The 16,342-nt window shown below is 41.3% G+C and overlaps 1 protein-coding gene across 1 annotated transcript in view; it reads right to left on the bottom strand.

Moving 5' to 3' along the window:
- Positions 1–16,342, bottom strand: part of KATNAL2 (katanin p60 subunit A-like 2) — a 65,292-nt gene that overhangs the window by 15,173 nt on the left and 33,777 nt on the right. Inside the window, exons 9-12 of the mRNA XM_006835110.1 lie at positions 15,482–15,545; positions 14,741–14,859; positions 8,519–8,610; positions 5,605–5,715 (exon numbers count right to left, since the gene is read on the bottom strand). Coding sequence (XP_006835173.1) covers positions 5,605–5,715; positions 8,519–8,610; positions 14,741–14,859; positions 15,482–15,545 — 386 coding nt within the window. The remainder of the gene's footprint in view (positions 1–5,604; positions 5,716–8,518; positions 8,611–14,740; positions 14,860–15,481; positions 15,546–16,342) is intronic.

Raw genomic sequence — 16,342 nt, 5'->3', positions numbered from 1 at the left:
AGTGACCTGTATAGTGTTTCGGAAGCTGGAAATCTTTTTGAAAGCAGAAAGCCTCATCTTTCTCCTGGGGAGTGGTTAGTGGGCTTGTACCACCGACCTGGTGGTTCACAGACTTATAAAAATACTATGAAAGATGAAAAGCCTGCAAGTAAATGCAACTGCAATGAAAGATAGAGCCGTCAGATCAGGGCAACTTCATGTAGGCCTAACTACAGAAGGGGTACCCGGATAATCCAATGCAAATCACCTGTACCACCAGGGACCTATAACAGAACCAAGGGCTATCCCAGATTTGGCTCTATGTGTAGTGAATAAGTAGAAGTCACGAGGTAATGACACGTGGAGCTATTGCTTATGGACAACTCCTTTTCCACACTATCTTCCCCTCAAATAAATCAAAACAATTCCGCTTCCAGTCTAGTAAACTCTTCAATCTTATACTTCTTTTAAATGTTAGTTTTGTTTTTGTTTTTAATTCAGAGCTGGGTTACTGGAATTTCTAACCCTTTTGCAAACAGCAGGGAAAAGATGGGCTAAACCTGCTTTACACATACATTCTTCACACCTTATTTGTACAAACTCTGACTGAGTTAAATAGACATCTAAAGATGGCATTTGCCTTAATGGCCCTGTTCAGTATCTTGTTTCCCTCCGGACTCCTAGGCCTGAGTTTGTGAATACTCAACAATCGAGGCGGGTCAAATTAGCCCTAATTGTGCTCGCTAAACATTCCGTACATGGCTATTACTTTAAGTGGTAATATTAAAGATGCAGCATTTGTTGTTGCTTATTTACACACCAAATGGCACAGATGAGCTGTTATTTCTTGCTTCCTTCTAGTTCTCTCTGTGATAGTTTCAACTAAGAAGGTGCTCTTCGGAGGAGAACTGCCGCCCGCCATTTCCCTGCAGAACGAGGAGAATCTGACTGCCTCTTTGACGTGAAGTGACTTTGTTGTGGGAACACAGTCTGGGTTGGTCAAGAGCTCTGAAAGATGCTGTCCGTGAAAAGTACCACTAACTGTAAAGAATTTCCAGTGGGATTTTAGGACTAGGGTTTTATGCAGATTGGTGTGATTTTACTATTTCCCATATGCAGATAGATAGCTTGAATCAGATAATTTTAAGACCAAACTTAAGAAAAAGGTTTGTCTCAAACATCCTAGAAGTTCTGGTGTGCTGTTGTAGGATAAGCACTAGACTGCTAACCACAAGGTTGGTGGTTAGAAGCCAACAGCCATTCCTTGGAAACCCTAAGCAGGGTCACAGTGAATCAGAACTGACTCAAAGGCACTAATAACCCAAACTTCTTGATAGCAAAATACGTATTTACTCACCCAAGAAAACTTGGATAACAAGTAGGAAATTTGTTCAGTCTAAACCCTTTGATACACTAAGCCTACCTCCAGAAATCTGTCATACAGAAATCATTAACTTAAAGAACTCCTATGCAAAGACTTTTATTTCAGAGTTATTTATAATAGTAACTTATAACAGAGGAAATTTGGGAGCATCCAATTTGTTCTACAGAAAAACTAAATAACTAAATCACGATTTATATCCATGTGAGAATTTTAGGTCCAATGGACATACTCCACTCACAGTTCTTCTTTCTGGGTGGCATTGAGGTCCCTTCAGTCTCTGCTTGCTGTTTAATCTCTTTTATATCTCAAAAGAGATTGACTCAAGATAATTAGGATAAGCAAAAAAAATACATATATATTGCTAGTAGGGTTCCATTTCATACATACCTGGATTTGCTCCAAGCCAAACATCTTTAAACATGTCTCTGTGATCAGGGGATGGCTGCAGACAAGTTCTCTCAGTAACACACTTGTCTGAGTCTCATTAGGGGGCCTTCACATAAAGGTTCAAGTAAAACAGTGGTGTCTGAGGGGATCTGCTGGGCCAGTTAAATTCAAAGCAGAGAGTCAGTAGAAAGTTATGACTACTATTTTTGGGGGTGATCTTGATAAATATTCTTGAAGGACACAGGATGATCACAGAGGCTTATTAGGAAGAAAATTGAAAACTGCATTGGTAAGAAAAAGGTCAGGAAAGTTACGTCAAGGAATTGTTTTCCATCACAAAAATGTAGCCGCTCACTCTTCTTGTACAAGAATTTCATTGGGAAACATTACCCTTGCCACCCTACCTTGACCTTGCTCCTTCAGACTTTTTTCAGTTCCCCAAACTCCAAGAACATTGAAAAATAATACTACTTAAGTCCTTCAAAGATGCCCAAACTGCTGTTTCAACGTGGTGTAAATAGACAAGCGCAGAATTCTTCAGGGAGAGGTTAGAGCAATGGAAACACTGTCTTCAGAAGTATATAGACCCAAATGGGGGGCTACATCAAGAAACAGTAGTGTCACATTTGAGTTATGGTGTTGGTAAAGAATATCAAAAGTATCATGGACTGCCAGAAGAACCAATCTGTCTTGGAAGAAGTACAGCCAGAATGCTCTTTAGAAGCCAGGATGGTGGGACTTTGTCTCTTGTTTTTTGGACATGTTGTCAGGGGGGACCATGTTTGTTAAAGTGGAAGATCAACAAAAAAGAGGAAGACCACCAAAAAGATGTATTGATGCAGTGGCAGTAATAATGGGCTCAACTAGAACAACTGTGAAGAGAATGCATAACTGGGCAGTGATTCATTCTGTTGTGCCTAGGGTCTCTCTGAGATGGCACCTAACAACAATACAAGGACGCGTGAAAAAGTTCATGTAAAAATTCCATTATTTAAATTTCATTTTCCAGAACTTTTTGAAGGCTCCTCATATATATCTAAGGAGCTCTGGTAGCGTAGTGGTTACGAATCGGGCTGCTAACCTCAAGATCGGCAGCTCGAAACAACCAGCAGTTCCGTGGGAGAAAGATGAGGCTTTCTGCTCCCATAAAGATTTACAGCCTCAGAAACCCTGTGCAGAGTCACTATGAGTCAGAACCGACCCCACGGTACTTAACAACAACAACATATATATACACACATACATATATGATATATATGATAAACTGGCATATGCTTTAAAATACTTTTCTTCAGTGTCTGGAATTTTTCACATTAAAAGGTTTTTTGCTGTTGTTTTTTTCCCTAGCAATACTTAAGGATATACGTATTAGGCCATGTTGGTTCCCAGGGGCATTGTAGCAATGTAATCTGTGATAGCAAAGAACCCAAATGTAAGAGCACATGTGTGTTTACAAGTGATATGTTGAGAGGCCATTCTTTTGGAAAAGCGCTTCTAAGTTTCTTTAAACTTTGTTTACTCATTTTTCCCCCCTCTACACCATTTTTTTAAAATTGTGGTAAAATACACAGAACAAAACATTTGTCACTTCAACCATTTTTGTGTGCACGATTCAGTGACAGTAATTACATTCACAATATGGTGAACAATCATTATTATCCACTTCCAAATTTTGTCATTGCCCTTAACAGAAACTCTGTGTCCTTTAAACAATAAACCCCTCGTTCTCCTGTCCCACCGTCCCTGGTAACCACTAATAAACTTCAGTCTCTATGTCCTTGCCTAACTAGAGATCTCATAAAGGAGCCCTGATACTGAGTGGGCTGCTAACCACAAGGTCAGCAGTTCAAATCCACCAGTTGCTCCACGAGAGAAAGATGAGGCTTTCTGCTTCCATAAAGATGTGCAGCCTCGGAAACCTGTACAGGGTTGCTATGAGTTGGAACCGACTCGATGGCACACCACCACCAGCACCACCATATTTGTATGCCTTAGTAGCCCTGCTGGCACTGTAGGGTACGGACCGGACTGCTAGCTGCAAGGTTGGCAGTTCAAACCCACCTACCACTCCCCAGGAGAAAGATGAGCTTTTCTGCTCTCATAAAGATGTACAGCCTCAGAAACCTTACACAGGGTCACTGTGAGTTGGAACCAACTCCACAGCAGACAGCAGCAATAGCAGATATTTCATACAAGTGGGAGAGTGCCATATTTGTCTTTTTGTGCCGGACTTACTTCAATCAGAGAAATATTTGCAAGATTCATTCATGTATCAGAACCATTATATTTTGGGCTTACCAAAAGGTCTTCAATCACCTTTGGGAAACTGAGGCAGCACATACCTTCCCTTAACACAGAGCCTCCCACAGCCACATGCGAAGCTCTACAATGTTCATGCATGTTCCTCGCTGACTCTCACAGTAACCCTGTGTGTTGAGAAGAGTGTTCCTGATCAAGCCTGCTTCAAAGGGATGAAGGAACCAAGATTCCACCCTACAGGGAAGCTTCCACAATCACGTTTATGGGACGGTTCTCTTCAGGCTCCGCTTTAATTTTGTTTGTAAAAATACCTATATCTTCAAAATGTAAAAATGCACCTTAGCACATTAGAGAAAGTCATATCTGTCTGCGAGGAGGCAGAGTCAAATCTACATTATGAAGATATGAAGGAGACCTGGGGGCACTGTAGGATAAGCACTGGACTGCTAACCCCATGGTCGGCAGCTCAAACCCACCAGCTGCTCTGAAGAAGAAAGCTGAGGCTTTCTGCTCCCCTAAAGATTTACAGCCTCAGAAGCTGCACAGGGCTGCTATGAGTTGGAACCGACTTGATGGTAGTAGGTTTGGTTTTTGTAAAAAAAAATATTTACAAAAGTAGAATACATATGAATGTCATGAATTCTTTCAATGGCTTCTTGTTGAGGAGCCCTAATGAGCAACATTCAATATAAGAGTTTCATGGCGGATTGGGGCCGCAAGTCCTTCTCTGCTACAAATTTCCTGTTGACTAAGGTGGTGGTTCAAACTCATCAGTCGCTCCTCAGAAATGCTATACAGGGTTCATAGGAGTTGGAACTGACTCAACAGCGCTTGACAACAAGGTGAGTCAGTTCACCTCTCTTAACCTTGGTCCCATCTGAAAACCAAGAACAGTATTTGTCTGTCTCCTGCCTTACCTTGAATTCAAAAGAAATAATATATGTAAAAATATTCTCAAAACTATAAAGGGATTATGTTGTTGTTGTTGTTAAGTGCTGTCGAGTCGGTTCCGACCCATAGCGACCCTGTTATAGTTATTTTTAAAATATACTCTCCAAGTAGATGTTCCTCCCCAATTGAAACCTCTTATTTCCTCATTCCACTTCCAGAATTGTTCTTCCACCACTCTGGGATACAGTTTGAATAAAATATTCTATGCATAGATTATCTTTTCAATTAAACATCATTTAGCTTTCTATTTACTGGGCAACATTTAAAGGAGAGATTTTCCTCTGAATTAAAAAAAAATTAACTTTAATATTGTTAAAATCCAAACAATTTGAAATATTATTTGAATCCTGGAGATTTCAAGCATTTTCGATTTCTATGCTAAAGCCCTGCTTAGCTGAAACACAGTAAATCATTTGGCTTTAAAGTCACAATGTCCATTGTAAATACTGTCAGTGGTACCCTTGTCCTGAGCTCTATAAAGGCAGATCTTCTCATGGGACTGAGAGCACAGCAGAGCCTCCAGACGAATCTTCTGGGACTGGAACCAAACAACAAGACTTTGCCCAAAGTGGTCAATATAAACTCTTCATCTATACTAAGTAGCTCATGAAAATGTATTCAGCATGAACCCTCTGGTCTCTTACCATGGCAGATTAGAAGCTGCTAAGACAAACACAAGATCTTCTGAGCGAGCCAACCCGTCCATCTGCACCAGTAGCTCTGTCTTCATCCGGAGGCTCCCTTCGTGTTCTCCCCTACAGAGAGACAAAGAGATGGGATCCTCCCAAGTGGCAGAGCGTCTGCCTTGGTGACCACCCTGGAACTCACAACAATGACTGTGGGAGCTGTTCCCTTCTGACAGCTCATCTCCTCCCCTGACTCATTCTGAGAAGCCACCAGTAACAGAGTGAGAGTTAAACAAGCCAGCACATCTTATTGTCCCACAGAAAGGATAAGAAAAGAAGTAAATGAACAGAGCGCTGGTACTTAAAAGGAAGTAACAGTTGGCAGTGAAGTAGGAAGCTGTCCACCCATGCCATAGCCTATATCGGAACCATTATATGAAGGCTAAGTGGTACCACATGGATTTAGCGCAGTCTGGCTGTGTCTACTTGCAGTATTATTGGCCCTTAGAGATGATGGCACAATTGATAACCATTCCCATCCTGTACAGACAGCATGAAAGGGCTTTCACACACAGTCTTCCATTTAGTGTGACTTCTGGCTCTAAATTGTTGAAGAAGAACTGAGCCACTGACATGGAATCTGTTTTACGCTTCCCTTGTAAGAGACAAGATCATGAGCTATGCTCTCCTTTCACAGGTAGATCTGAGTCTGTTTTCTATGAAAACTCATGCTCCAAGCTCTGGGCCAGCATTGCCAAAAGACCCTTCCAGAGCTCACTGGAAGACCTTGAATGACCGAAGTAGCTCTAAACATTCTCTATGTCTGCAGATGCCCCTTCCTCTTCATCGTATACATTGAGTTCCAAGGACATAAATTGCTTCTCCTGGACAACACGACATTCACCTTCGTGCCTCTGCTGGAAACCCAAACAGGTTGTGTTTTTGTTTTGTCTTGTTTTTAAAGAACTATGCCCCTTACTGGAGTCCTTGTGTGGTGCTGTGGGTTAATGCACTGGACTACAAAGTTGGTTTGAACTGCAAGCTCACCAGCCTCTCCTCAAAAACCCTATACAGGGTCAGAACCAAGTTGACAGTACAACAACAACACCCCCTTACTATCAGGCCTGGTGGTACAGTGGTTAAAGCAATCCCCTGCTAACTAAGAGGCCAGCAGTTCAAGCTCACCAACCAGCTCCAAGGTAGAAAGGTATGGCAGTCTGCTTCTGTAAAGATTTATAACCTCAGAAACCCTATGGAGCAGTTCTAGTCTGTCTGATAGGGTCTCTTTGAGTCGGGAATCAGAATCAACATGACAGCAGTGAGTTTTTAGGGCCCCTTACTAAAGGAGTTCAGGTGATGCAATGGTTAAATTTTAATGCACAATTGTAACTGAAAGGTTGGTGGTTCAAACCCACCAGCTGCCCATGGGAGAAAAGACCTGTAGATCTGCTACTTTAAAGACCACAGCTTAGGAAACCCTCTGGGGCAGTTCTACTTTATACAGTCTTATAGGGTAGCTATCAGTTAGAACAGACCTGACGGCACACAACAACCACATGCCCCTTTCAATTTACCTTTTCCTAAGAGCTAAGATGCTCTCATACCTTCTTGTTGTTGTTAAGTGACATCGAGTAGGTTCTGACTCATCGTGGCCCTCTATAGGGCTTCCAAGAAATGGCTAACGGGTTTGAACACTCCAGTGCTTATCCTACAGCATCACACCAGGACTCGAGAACTCACAGTATTGTTACATATGTATCTAGTAATTGTCCATAATTATTATTGTCTTAACAGGATATGGTCCAAGAAGTCTTCAGAGAATCTGCTCTCATGCCCTGATGCTTTGAAGACTCTGGTTTTGGAGTTTAAGTTCCAGACAATGACACTGACTTTCAGTATAAAGCTGAGCACACTCAAGGCCAGCAGAGGAAGGGTTTCCAAATGGGCCAATCAAGGCTCTGCAAAAGCCAGGGGATGGAGAGCCACAGAGCCAAAGAAGGAACCAGTTCCCCGGGTTATTGCACTGAGGTGCATGGTGGGGGAGTGTGTGGTCTGTGCTGAGGACAAGATTACTCAGAGATCTGGTGAATCGCCAGCTGGGTGCCACCTGCTCGGTCAGGCACTGGGGGAGCCATGCAACCGCTCAGTTGCATCAATCCTATACCACACAGGCACACTTTCATGGTAGTTTTTCCCTTTGGGGAAAATGGTTCTCAGTGGGTAAAATTTCACAAATTATATTCCAGTTATACTCCCAACTCTGGCTTGATGATAGACCATTAGAGGCCATTCATACATGCACCTCTGTTGTGTTTGCCCATGATTGGGTTTTCAAGCTGAGGTGCCAAATTTAGGTAACAGTTAAAAGGAAAATGCCAAACAACAAATGATGTCAGGCTCATTCTAGTCTGAGAATTCTTCTTTCCTGTTGGGGACATTAGCCAATACTTCATCTTTAGAGATAACTTATGTGGCTTATTTACAATGACAGGCTGAGCCACAACCTGATGTCACAGAGAACACGGTGGCTTCCCCAGCTAGGACTACCTCATAGGAGTGAGACAGGGGCCTGGCCCTTGATAGTGGCTGGGGAGGGGCTCTACTCCCCACAGTCAGCCCTCTGGCTCCAGGGGAAGCGGTGGTAGGTAGCTATTTTAAGTGTTGTGATGGCAGACCGGGGTCCTGGGGCGGCCTGAAAACCACTCTGTGGGGAAGAGCGGGGAGGGAGGATGACATTTCCTCCGGTTATAAAAACTACTTAAATCAGCTATTCAGTTAACAGGATCTAATTTAAAGACCTTTCCATGTGTCTGCAGAAAATTTGTGGGCTTATTAATAGGCTCATTCTGCTGGTAAATGTCGATAGGTTTCCGACCATCAAGCACACTTACAAGAGGGGAGAAATGATGATCAGAAAAAACCCGTCAGTTACCCGGGAGCCATGCCTCTCTGACTCATCACCGACTCCAGCTCATCCAGGAAAATTGTGGAGGGGGCGTGATAGCGGGCAAGTTCAAATAACACCTGGGGAGAGAAAAGGCAAGTCCATTTATTGAAAGTCCTCAGATGCTCACAGACCAGAGATGAAAACCTAGATTGTCTGTAATATTAAGTATGTGTGCTGCACTGTTAGTTCACAATAACTTATAATCACTGTAATTATTTCTCCCTAGCACCAGCCCATGGGGTTGGATGGTCCAATTATTTCCATTTATCATTTGGTAAAATTAGAGCCAGCGAGAGAACAAGTGGTTGGTTCAAGGTTACTCATCTTAAATGGATGGGCAGAGATAAAACTCCCTTCCCGAGATTCCAGTTAGTTAACTAATCCCTGAGAAACCCTGCCAATACTGAATTCCCTAAGGACACAAAAGCCTCAGAATATGTAAAATCATTTGAGGTTTTCCCTTCACCTTTGGGAACAATGGGAGGCTAATTTGCAGAAGGGAAAATGGTAGGGAAAGGACAGGGTTCCCATCATGGGTAACAAGACTGAAGAACTTTGCCCTTTTCTCTTCCTCAACTTAGTCTGGTCTCCATGCCACGCCAACATAATGCTCCTCGGTATGTTCATGGGACTTGAAACTAATTCCCTATTGAATATGCTGTTTCATTTCAAAATACATATTACAGACTGAACAAGAAAGGAAAGCAAAAGAAATGATGTTTAAAAGCAAAATAAAGCTCTAGAGGGAGATGTGGCGGTGATGAGAAGTATATAAAAACATAAACCGATTGTTTTTTTTAACCTTGAAACTGATCTCCTGAGTACCATCTGCAATTCTTCATTGGTTGATCAGAGAAAGCAGAAGAGATTTAGAAGAGAATAGTGGTTCTTTAGTAGGCATAGGGGATTTAGTCTGTTTCACTTAGCAGGAGAGCAAAGCATCACAAAACAAAAAGGAGTGAAATTCGTCAACCACAAAAGGACAAATATTGTGTGAGGTCACTGTTACCAAAAGTTAAGAAAAGGTTTTCTTGCTGAAAGAAACATTCTATGATGGTTACCAGGAGTGGCTAGACAGTACACACATGTTAACGTGGGTGACGGGACAGGCAATATACAACAACAGGGAGGTTGGCAGAGGAAAGATGAAGGTAGAAAGAGACACAGGAAAGAATGCAAGAGTTAAAGTGAATGGAGGTAAACACTGTTGACTGATGGAACAATGTAGAGGATTGTAATGAAACAAAGTATATGATTTGTTGAATATAAAACCTATGATCTGCTCTGTATACCCTCACTCAATTCACAATAAAAAGTTTAAAAAAAAAAACTGATGGGAAGGCTCAGAAAAAGCCAGCATGTGGTTTTCATGAGCAGTGCCAGGTTTGCCCTGACAGGATGGGAACTTCCTCACCTTCACCACTCCTTGCAGGTATGGTGCACACCTGCTCATGCATTTTCCTTTCACAGAAGCCTAGTTCACTAAGACTCTGAGAAGCTCAGCCTAATGAACTGAGAGGACAGTGTCGATGCTGGGATGTTCATCACAAATGCCTCTTACACACAATAACCAGCGGCTGTCCAGTCATTTCCAATTCATGACAGCCTCATGTGTGTCCGAGCAGAATTGTGCTTGGTAGGATTTCCAAGAGTTGGAAGCTAGATCACCAGGTCTTTCTTCCTAGGCACCGATGGTTAGCCACGAACCTCCAATGTGTTGGTTAGCAGCCGTGTACACTAATCATTTGTACCACTAGAGACTCCGTTTAGGCATAATAGAGGCCACCTAGTAGAAGCCAGTTTTTCCTTCCTTATCACAAAAAAAATCTAAGTAGATCTGATGTTGGGATGGTTCAAACAGCAGCAATCTTCCAGTGACAAGGATATGCTATCTGTGTACAGTTTTGAAGGAACTAAATGCAGACAGGCTAACAAACTCTATAAAACCAGGTATCAAAGGAAACAAAATGTGTGATTGTTGAATGTAAAACTGATAATCTGCTCTGATTTGTTAAATAGAAACCTGATGATCTTCACTCAATTCACAATTTAAAAAAAGATTACAATTTTAAAAAGTAGTTTCCTCCGGGGAGAGGGCTCAGGAATCTATATACCCTTTTGTACTAATAAACCAGTTACTTTTAAATATATGGAAAAGGAAAGAGAGAAATTGTGAGAGGAATTACTTCTTCACTCTTAGAATTCCATATTGCTTCTAAGGCAAGTAACAATGAACAACACTGCCCATGCATGCCACTGTTCTTTTTACCCCCAGAGAACATATAGAATTCTGGGGGAAGTGATGCTGGAAGTATTCATCTAAAATTTTCAGAAGTACAGGGAGAAAGTTAAGTGGTACAATTGGGAGGAGGGGAGAGTTATTGAAATCTGTAAGCAGCAACAGGTGTATGCATTTGCTAAAGAGACCACTCAACTATTCAATAGCATCTGTTCCTAAGAGGCAAGAACATTAGGAAGAGAGGGAAAAACAAAACCCAAGGGTTCCCTATAAATAACTCTTTAATTGGAATAGAAAGAGAAACAAATAGTAAGAAGGCTTCTCTGATTTAGGGGAAGGTCCTGAAGGGCATTCTTTAAGTGAAAGCATGACAGTAAAGGGCTTGACGGAGTGGTCACGATTTTCCAGGTGAGTGGCTTCCATACAGTGATTCCAAGGGTCCAGGAGATAAGGAGAAAATAAATGAATTTCTTAGCGGATATAAGAAGACATCGTTCAAGGTTAGCAGAGCTGACCGGTTTTCTTGCTGAACTGTGTTTTTAAAAATCCAAAGCAAAATTGCATTTTACATTATAAAGAAACACAAATGTCTTTTAAACCAATAAAAAGATGCTCAGTTTGACCTAGCTTCAATGACTGGATGATCAGAACTTGACTAGAGGAAGAAAGGAGAGGGAAAAAAAAGTGTAATCTGCTACAATTTGATGAACTTGACCTATATTTATGGATGTAGTAGCTTAAAAGAGGAAAGGAATCTTCACAGCAAGGATCATCGTCCCCCCCTCTGTATATAGGGTTGACAGGGATGGGCAATTTAGACATTGGCTACCTAATATGGGGGGCTATAAAGGAACGACGTATTGCATTAGGCAAATCTGCTGCACAAGACCTTTTTAAAGTGTTGAAGAGCAAAGACATCAGCTTGAGGACTAAGGTGCACCTGACTCAAGCCATGGTATTTTCGATAACCTCATATGCATGCAAAAGCTGGACAGCAAATAAGGACTGTAGAAGAATTGATGCTTTTGAGTTATGGTGTTGGAGGAGAATATTGAAAGTGCCATGGGCTGCCAAAAGAACCAATAGATCCGTTTTGAAAGAAGTGCAGCCAGAGTGCTCATGGGAGGCCAAGATGGCCAAACTTCGTCTCTCATTTCGGACATTTTGTCAGGAGGGACTAGTCGCTGGAGAATGACATCATGTTTGGTAACATGGAGGGTCAGAGAAAAAGACCCCCAACGCGATGGATTGGCCAAGTGGCAGCATTGATGAACTCAAGCATGGCAACAGCAGTGAGGTTAGCCCAGGATCGAGCAGTGTTTCGTTCTGCTGGGCATAGGGTCGCTATGAGTCGGTACCGACTCTATGGCACCTAAAAACAACAACAACAACAAAGGCACGAAGTGATTGGCTTACAAATTTTCAAGAGGAAGTTTAGTTTCAGAGGGGCAGGGGAAGGTAGAATCTCCACTGAATGGTTTCTAACCTGTCTAGACGGGGCTGGTGAAAGGAGATGCGGATAAGACTCTTGTGGTTCAATAGTGAATAATTGTTATCAGGACTGATTGCAATTGTGGCAAATGTAAAGGTAGACATTTTGTAATAAAGAGGGGAGTGGCTGACATTGCAGTCCAGCAACAGAGGACCCTGGGACCATCAAGGGAGAAGAGCGGAGTGTGGGACCCTATCCAGAGAAGCAACAACATCAGAGATGGAAGCAGAGATAATGATGTGGAGCGATGGAAAGATGGAGCTTCTGGGAACTCTAGACTCTAGCCTCAGGGGCTATGTGCTGGCGACCAGGGGGACAGGCTTGAAGGGTATGCCCTTTGGTTGTTTGAATCATTATATATTCCTGAGTGCTTTGGTGTACATCCAAAATACAAACAGAGGGAATAAAAGAATATACTGTTGAATGATGATGTATGGAGGGGATTATAATCACTACAATGAGACAAAATATGATAGGATGTTCTCCCATGTAAACTATAACTTAATTCACAATAAAAACATTAAAAAAAAGATGTTCAGGTTCATTCAGAATTTAAAATATGCACATTCAAGCACAGAAATATGACTTTCCCCCATCAGATTAAACAAATTTTTGGTAATACACAGTGTTGGCGATGGTATGGGGGACCAGATACATTCACACACTGTTGATAGGGGTATAAACTGGTGTGATCCTGTTGCAAGGCAATTGACAATCAGTGGTGTTCATTCCCTTTGACCCAGCAGATCTTCAAGGAAATTATCCATTGCTAATATATGGTCAAAGACATGTATATATATATATACATATATATACATATATATTGTTATTGTTAAGTGCCATCAAGTTGGATCCAACCCATAGCGACCCTGTATAGGGTCTCTGAGGAGCTTCTGGTGAGCTTGAACCACCGACCCTGCAGTTCAAACAGCTTTGCAGTCTGGCACATTAACCACAGCTCCACACAAGGACTCCATATATATATATATATATGATGGTTCACTGTAGCCTTGTTCATGATACAAGAGACTAGAAACAACATAAATGTCCATTAAAAAAAGATTGGTGGATACCATTTTGGTACACCCATGTAATAAAATATAGAGACATATAAAAGAACTTGCTCTTTCTACTTTTAACAGTGTGGAATAATATACAAGTTAAATTGTAAAGTGGGATAAAAGGGTATGCATAATCTGTTCCTGTTGATGTGTACTGTCGAGATAGTTTTGACATGTAGCACCCCTATATACAGGGTTTCCAAAGGGAGCTGGTAGGTTTGAACTGCCAACCTTGCAGTTAGCAGTTCAGTGTTTATCCTAGAGCACTACACCAGGGCTCATAGTATGTTCCTACTTGTATTGTAAAAAGGAAGGGAAAGATATAGTTATTGGTGTAGCTATGGATAAATGTTCTGGCTAGTAGTTTCCTCTGGGGAGAGGGCTCAGGAATCTATATACCCTTTTGTACTAATAAACCAGTTACTTTTAAATATATGGAAAAGGAAAGAGAGAAATTGTGAGAGGAATTACTTCTTCACTCTTAGAACTTTAACAAAATAACACTGGAGGAGAGGAAAACAAATAAAATGCTCACACAGAATGGAGAGTTTTTGTTAAAAGAATTTCTTAGCTATTCAACATTAAACAAGAAAATCCATTTAGTTTCAATCTTTGTAAAACAAAATATTAATAAATATCTGAATCTATTCTTTGGCCCAGTAATGTCCAGTCCAGGACTAGAATGTAATCTTCATTTGAGCATTTGGCAGTGTCTTTTATTCATAATTTTCATAAACAGGAGACAAATCTAAACTGAATCTGGGAGCATCTTTTGAGAGATTTGTTGTATTCCATAACAGAAATGGAATGTTTAAAAAAAAGAAATATTCAGGTTGATCACCAATGCAAGCCTCATCCTGTTCATGAAAATGTACAATCTGTCACACACTGTGACTGAGATGTCATAGTGAGGAATGCAGTGATGAACGCAATCTCTAAAGGAAGGAAAAGAACCAATAGGTTCTTGGTATTGTAGAGGAAAAGCACTCAGATCATCTGAAAGAAGAATCGTGTTTTGAGTTTTTTGATTCTTCCTTAGAAGACCAGCACACAGTAGTTTCTCAATAAATGTTAACTAAACACACTGCACATGCTTAATAATAAATGCTTCTTGACTAAACACTAGGCCACTTCAGGGCTTTTTTTTTTTTTTCTTCCCAGCTTCCATTTCTAAGTTACATGAATCAAAAACAGGGCTGTTGGCCAAATTCCCCAGGGAAGGGAAATCATATTTTGCTGATGAGGACATGATTGATATCCACATAAAATGGTCAACCCATTTCCCAGGCTTTGGTTAATCAAGATCTAGGAAAAAATTCAACATATCAGCCACATAAAAACAAATAAGCTTGAGAATCATTTTGCATCACTGTGTCTAAAATTTAGTCTAAAAAAGTAAAATCAAGAATGCCTACCCGAACAAGTTTTTCTGAATCCCCTCTCCATTTGCTGACAATGGTAGATGCAGAAATATTAAAGAAGGTTGTTTTACATTCAGTGGCCACAGCTTTGGCCAGTAAAGTCTTTCCTGTTCCTAGAGACACGTGGAGATAAAATATGAGCAGGCAATTAAACTCCATTCCTCCACTTAAACACAGATGCTAGTCTCACCAGCAAAGGAGGAAGTGGCTGTTCAGCCTTCATTTGCCCCAGCCCTAAAGTGAACCATGTTCCTCTCCCCTCAGTCGTTGTGGAATGGATTCTGACTAATAGTGACCTTACAGGACATGGCAGAAGTACCCCCCAAGGGTTTCCAACACTGTCATCTTTACAGAAGCAGACTGCCACATTTTTGTCCTGCAGAGCAGCTGGTGGGATTGAATAGCAAACCTTTCAGTTAGCCACAGAATGCTTAAACACCGTGCCACCAGAGCTCGCTAAAGTGAGGACAAGTCCCCAAACCAAGCCCACTGCAACTGAGTTGGTTCCAACTCATAATGTCCCTATAGGTTTCTGAGATGAAATCTTTACAAAAGCAGACAGCCTCATCTTTGTCCCTTAGAGCAGCTGGTGGGTTTGAAGCACCAACCTTGCAGTTACCAGCCCATCGTGTATATCACAGAGTCACCAGGGCTCCTTGAAGTGAGAATAGATGGAGGCAATTCATCTTTTTTAACACACACTATAGCAAGACTAAAATAGAGGGATGCATTTACCTGGTGGGCCATACAGCAGTAGTCCTTTCCAGGGCGAAAGGATCCCGGTAAACAGCTGTGGGTACTATGGAAACAAGGAACAATGATGGGCTCTGGTATCAATACACTGTCCTCCACACCCTTAGCACAGGCAAGCGAGCAAAGCTAGAACGGAAACAGGTCTTCCTTTCTTATTTATCACAATATTACTTTCACACTTGATAAGAATCCCTGGCTTAATTTGTGTTGCCTTTTAAAAGAGCAAGTTTTTGAAAGTCTATTTTTTATAGTTGTAAAAATACATATAACACAACATTTGCCGATTCAATATTTTTCAGGTGTGCAATCTAGTGAATTTCAACAAATTACATTGGTCATGTTGTACAACCAGCACCCAGAAAAAGAAACTAAAAGGGGAAATTTTCCATCACCAGAACCAGAAACTAAAAGAGCAATTACAAAAAATTAATAAACAGGAAAAAAAGGCATGTACAGGTATGATTTCTCTCTGGTTCAGTAGTTTTTTATATGCCTAACATCATTTCCTCTAAGTCCTCTTGAGAATCTTTTGAATGTGACAATCTTTTGAATGTTGTAAAGCAGGTACTACTTTAAGATAAAGAGTAGAAACAGCGAATGAGTGTGAATGTGAATAAAACACAAGGTTCTGGTGACACCTATTTTAGAAGTTGGGAACATACAATGGCAAATGCATTCTGAGAGGACACTGACTCCAAACTGACATGCAAGGACTCAGCGAGCCTCTCCCATTGATCCAAGTTCAAACAACTGGCCGGGAGCGTAGGGAAGAAAAATAATAGTAAAATTAACTAGCTATTCATGTTTTGCTGATGCTAATGTCAAAATCTCAACACCATCACA

Source organism: Chrysochloris asiatica, unplaced genomic scaffold, assembly GCF_000296735.1.
Source record: "Chrysochloris asiatica unplaced genomic scaffold, ChrAsi1.0 scaffold00015, whole genome shotgun sequence".
Classification (NCBI taxonomy): domain Eukaryota; kingdom Metazoa; phylum Chordata; class Mammalia; order Afrosoricida; family Chrysochloridae; genus Chrysochloris; species Chrysochloris asiatica.
Note: the sequence above shows the minus strand (reverse complement) of the source record. Positions and strands in the feature narration are given on the sequence as shown.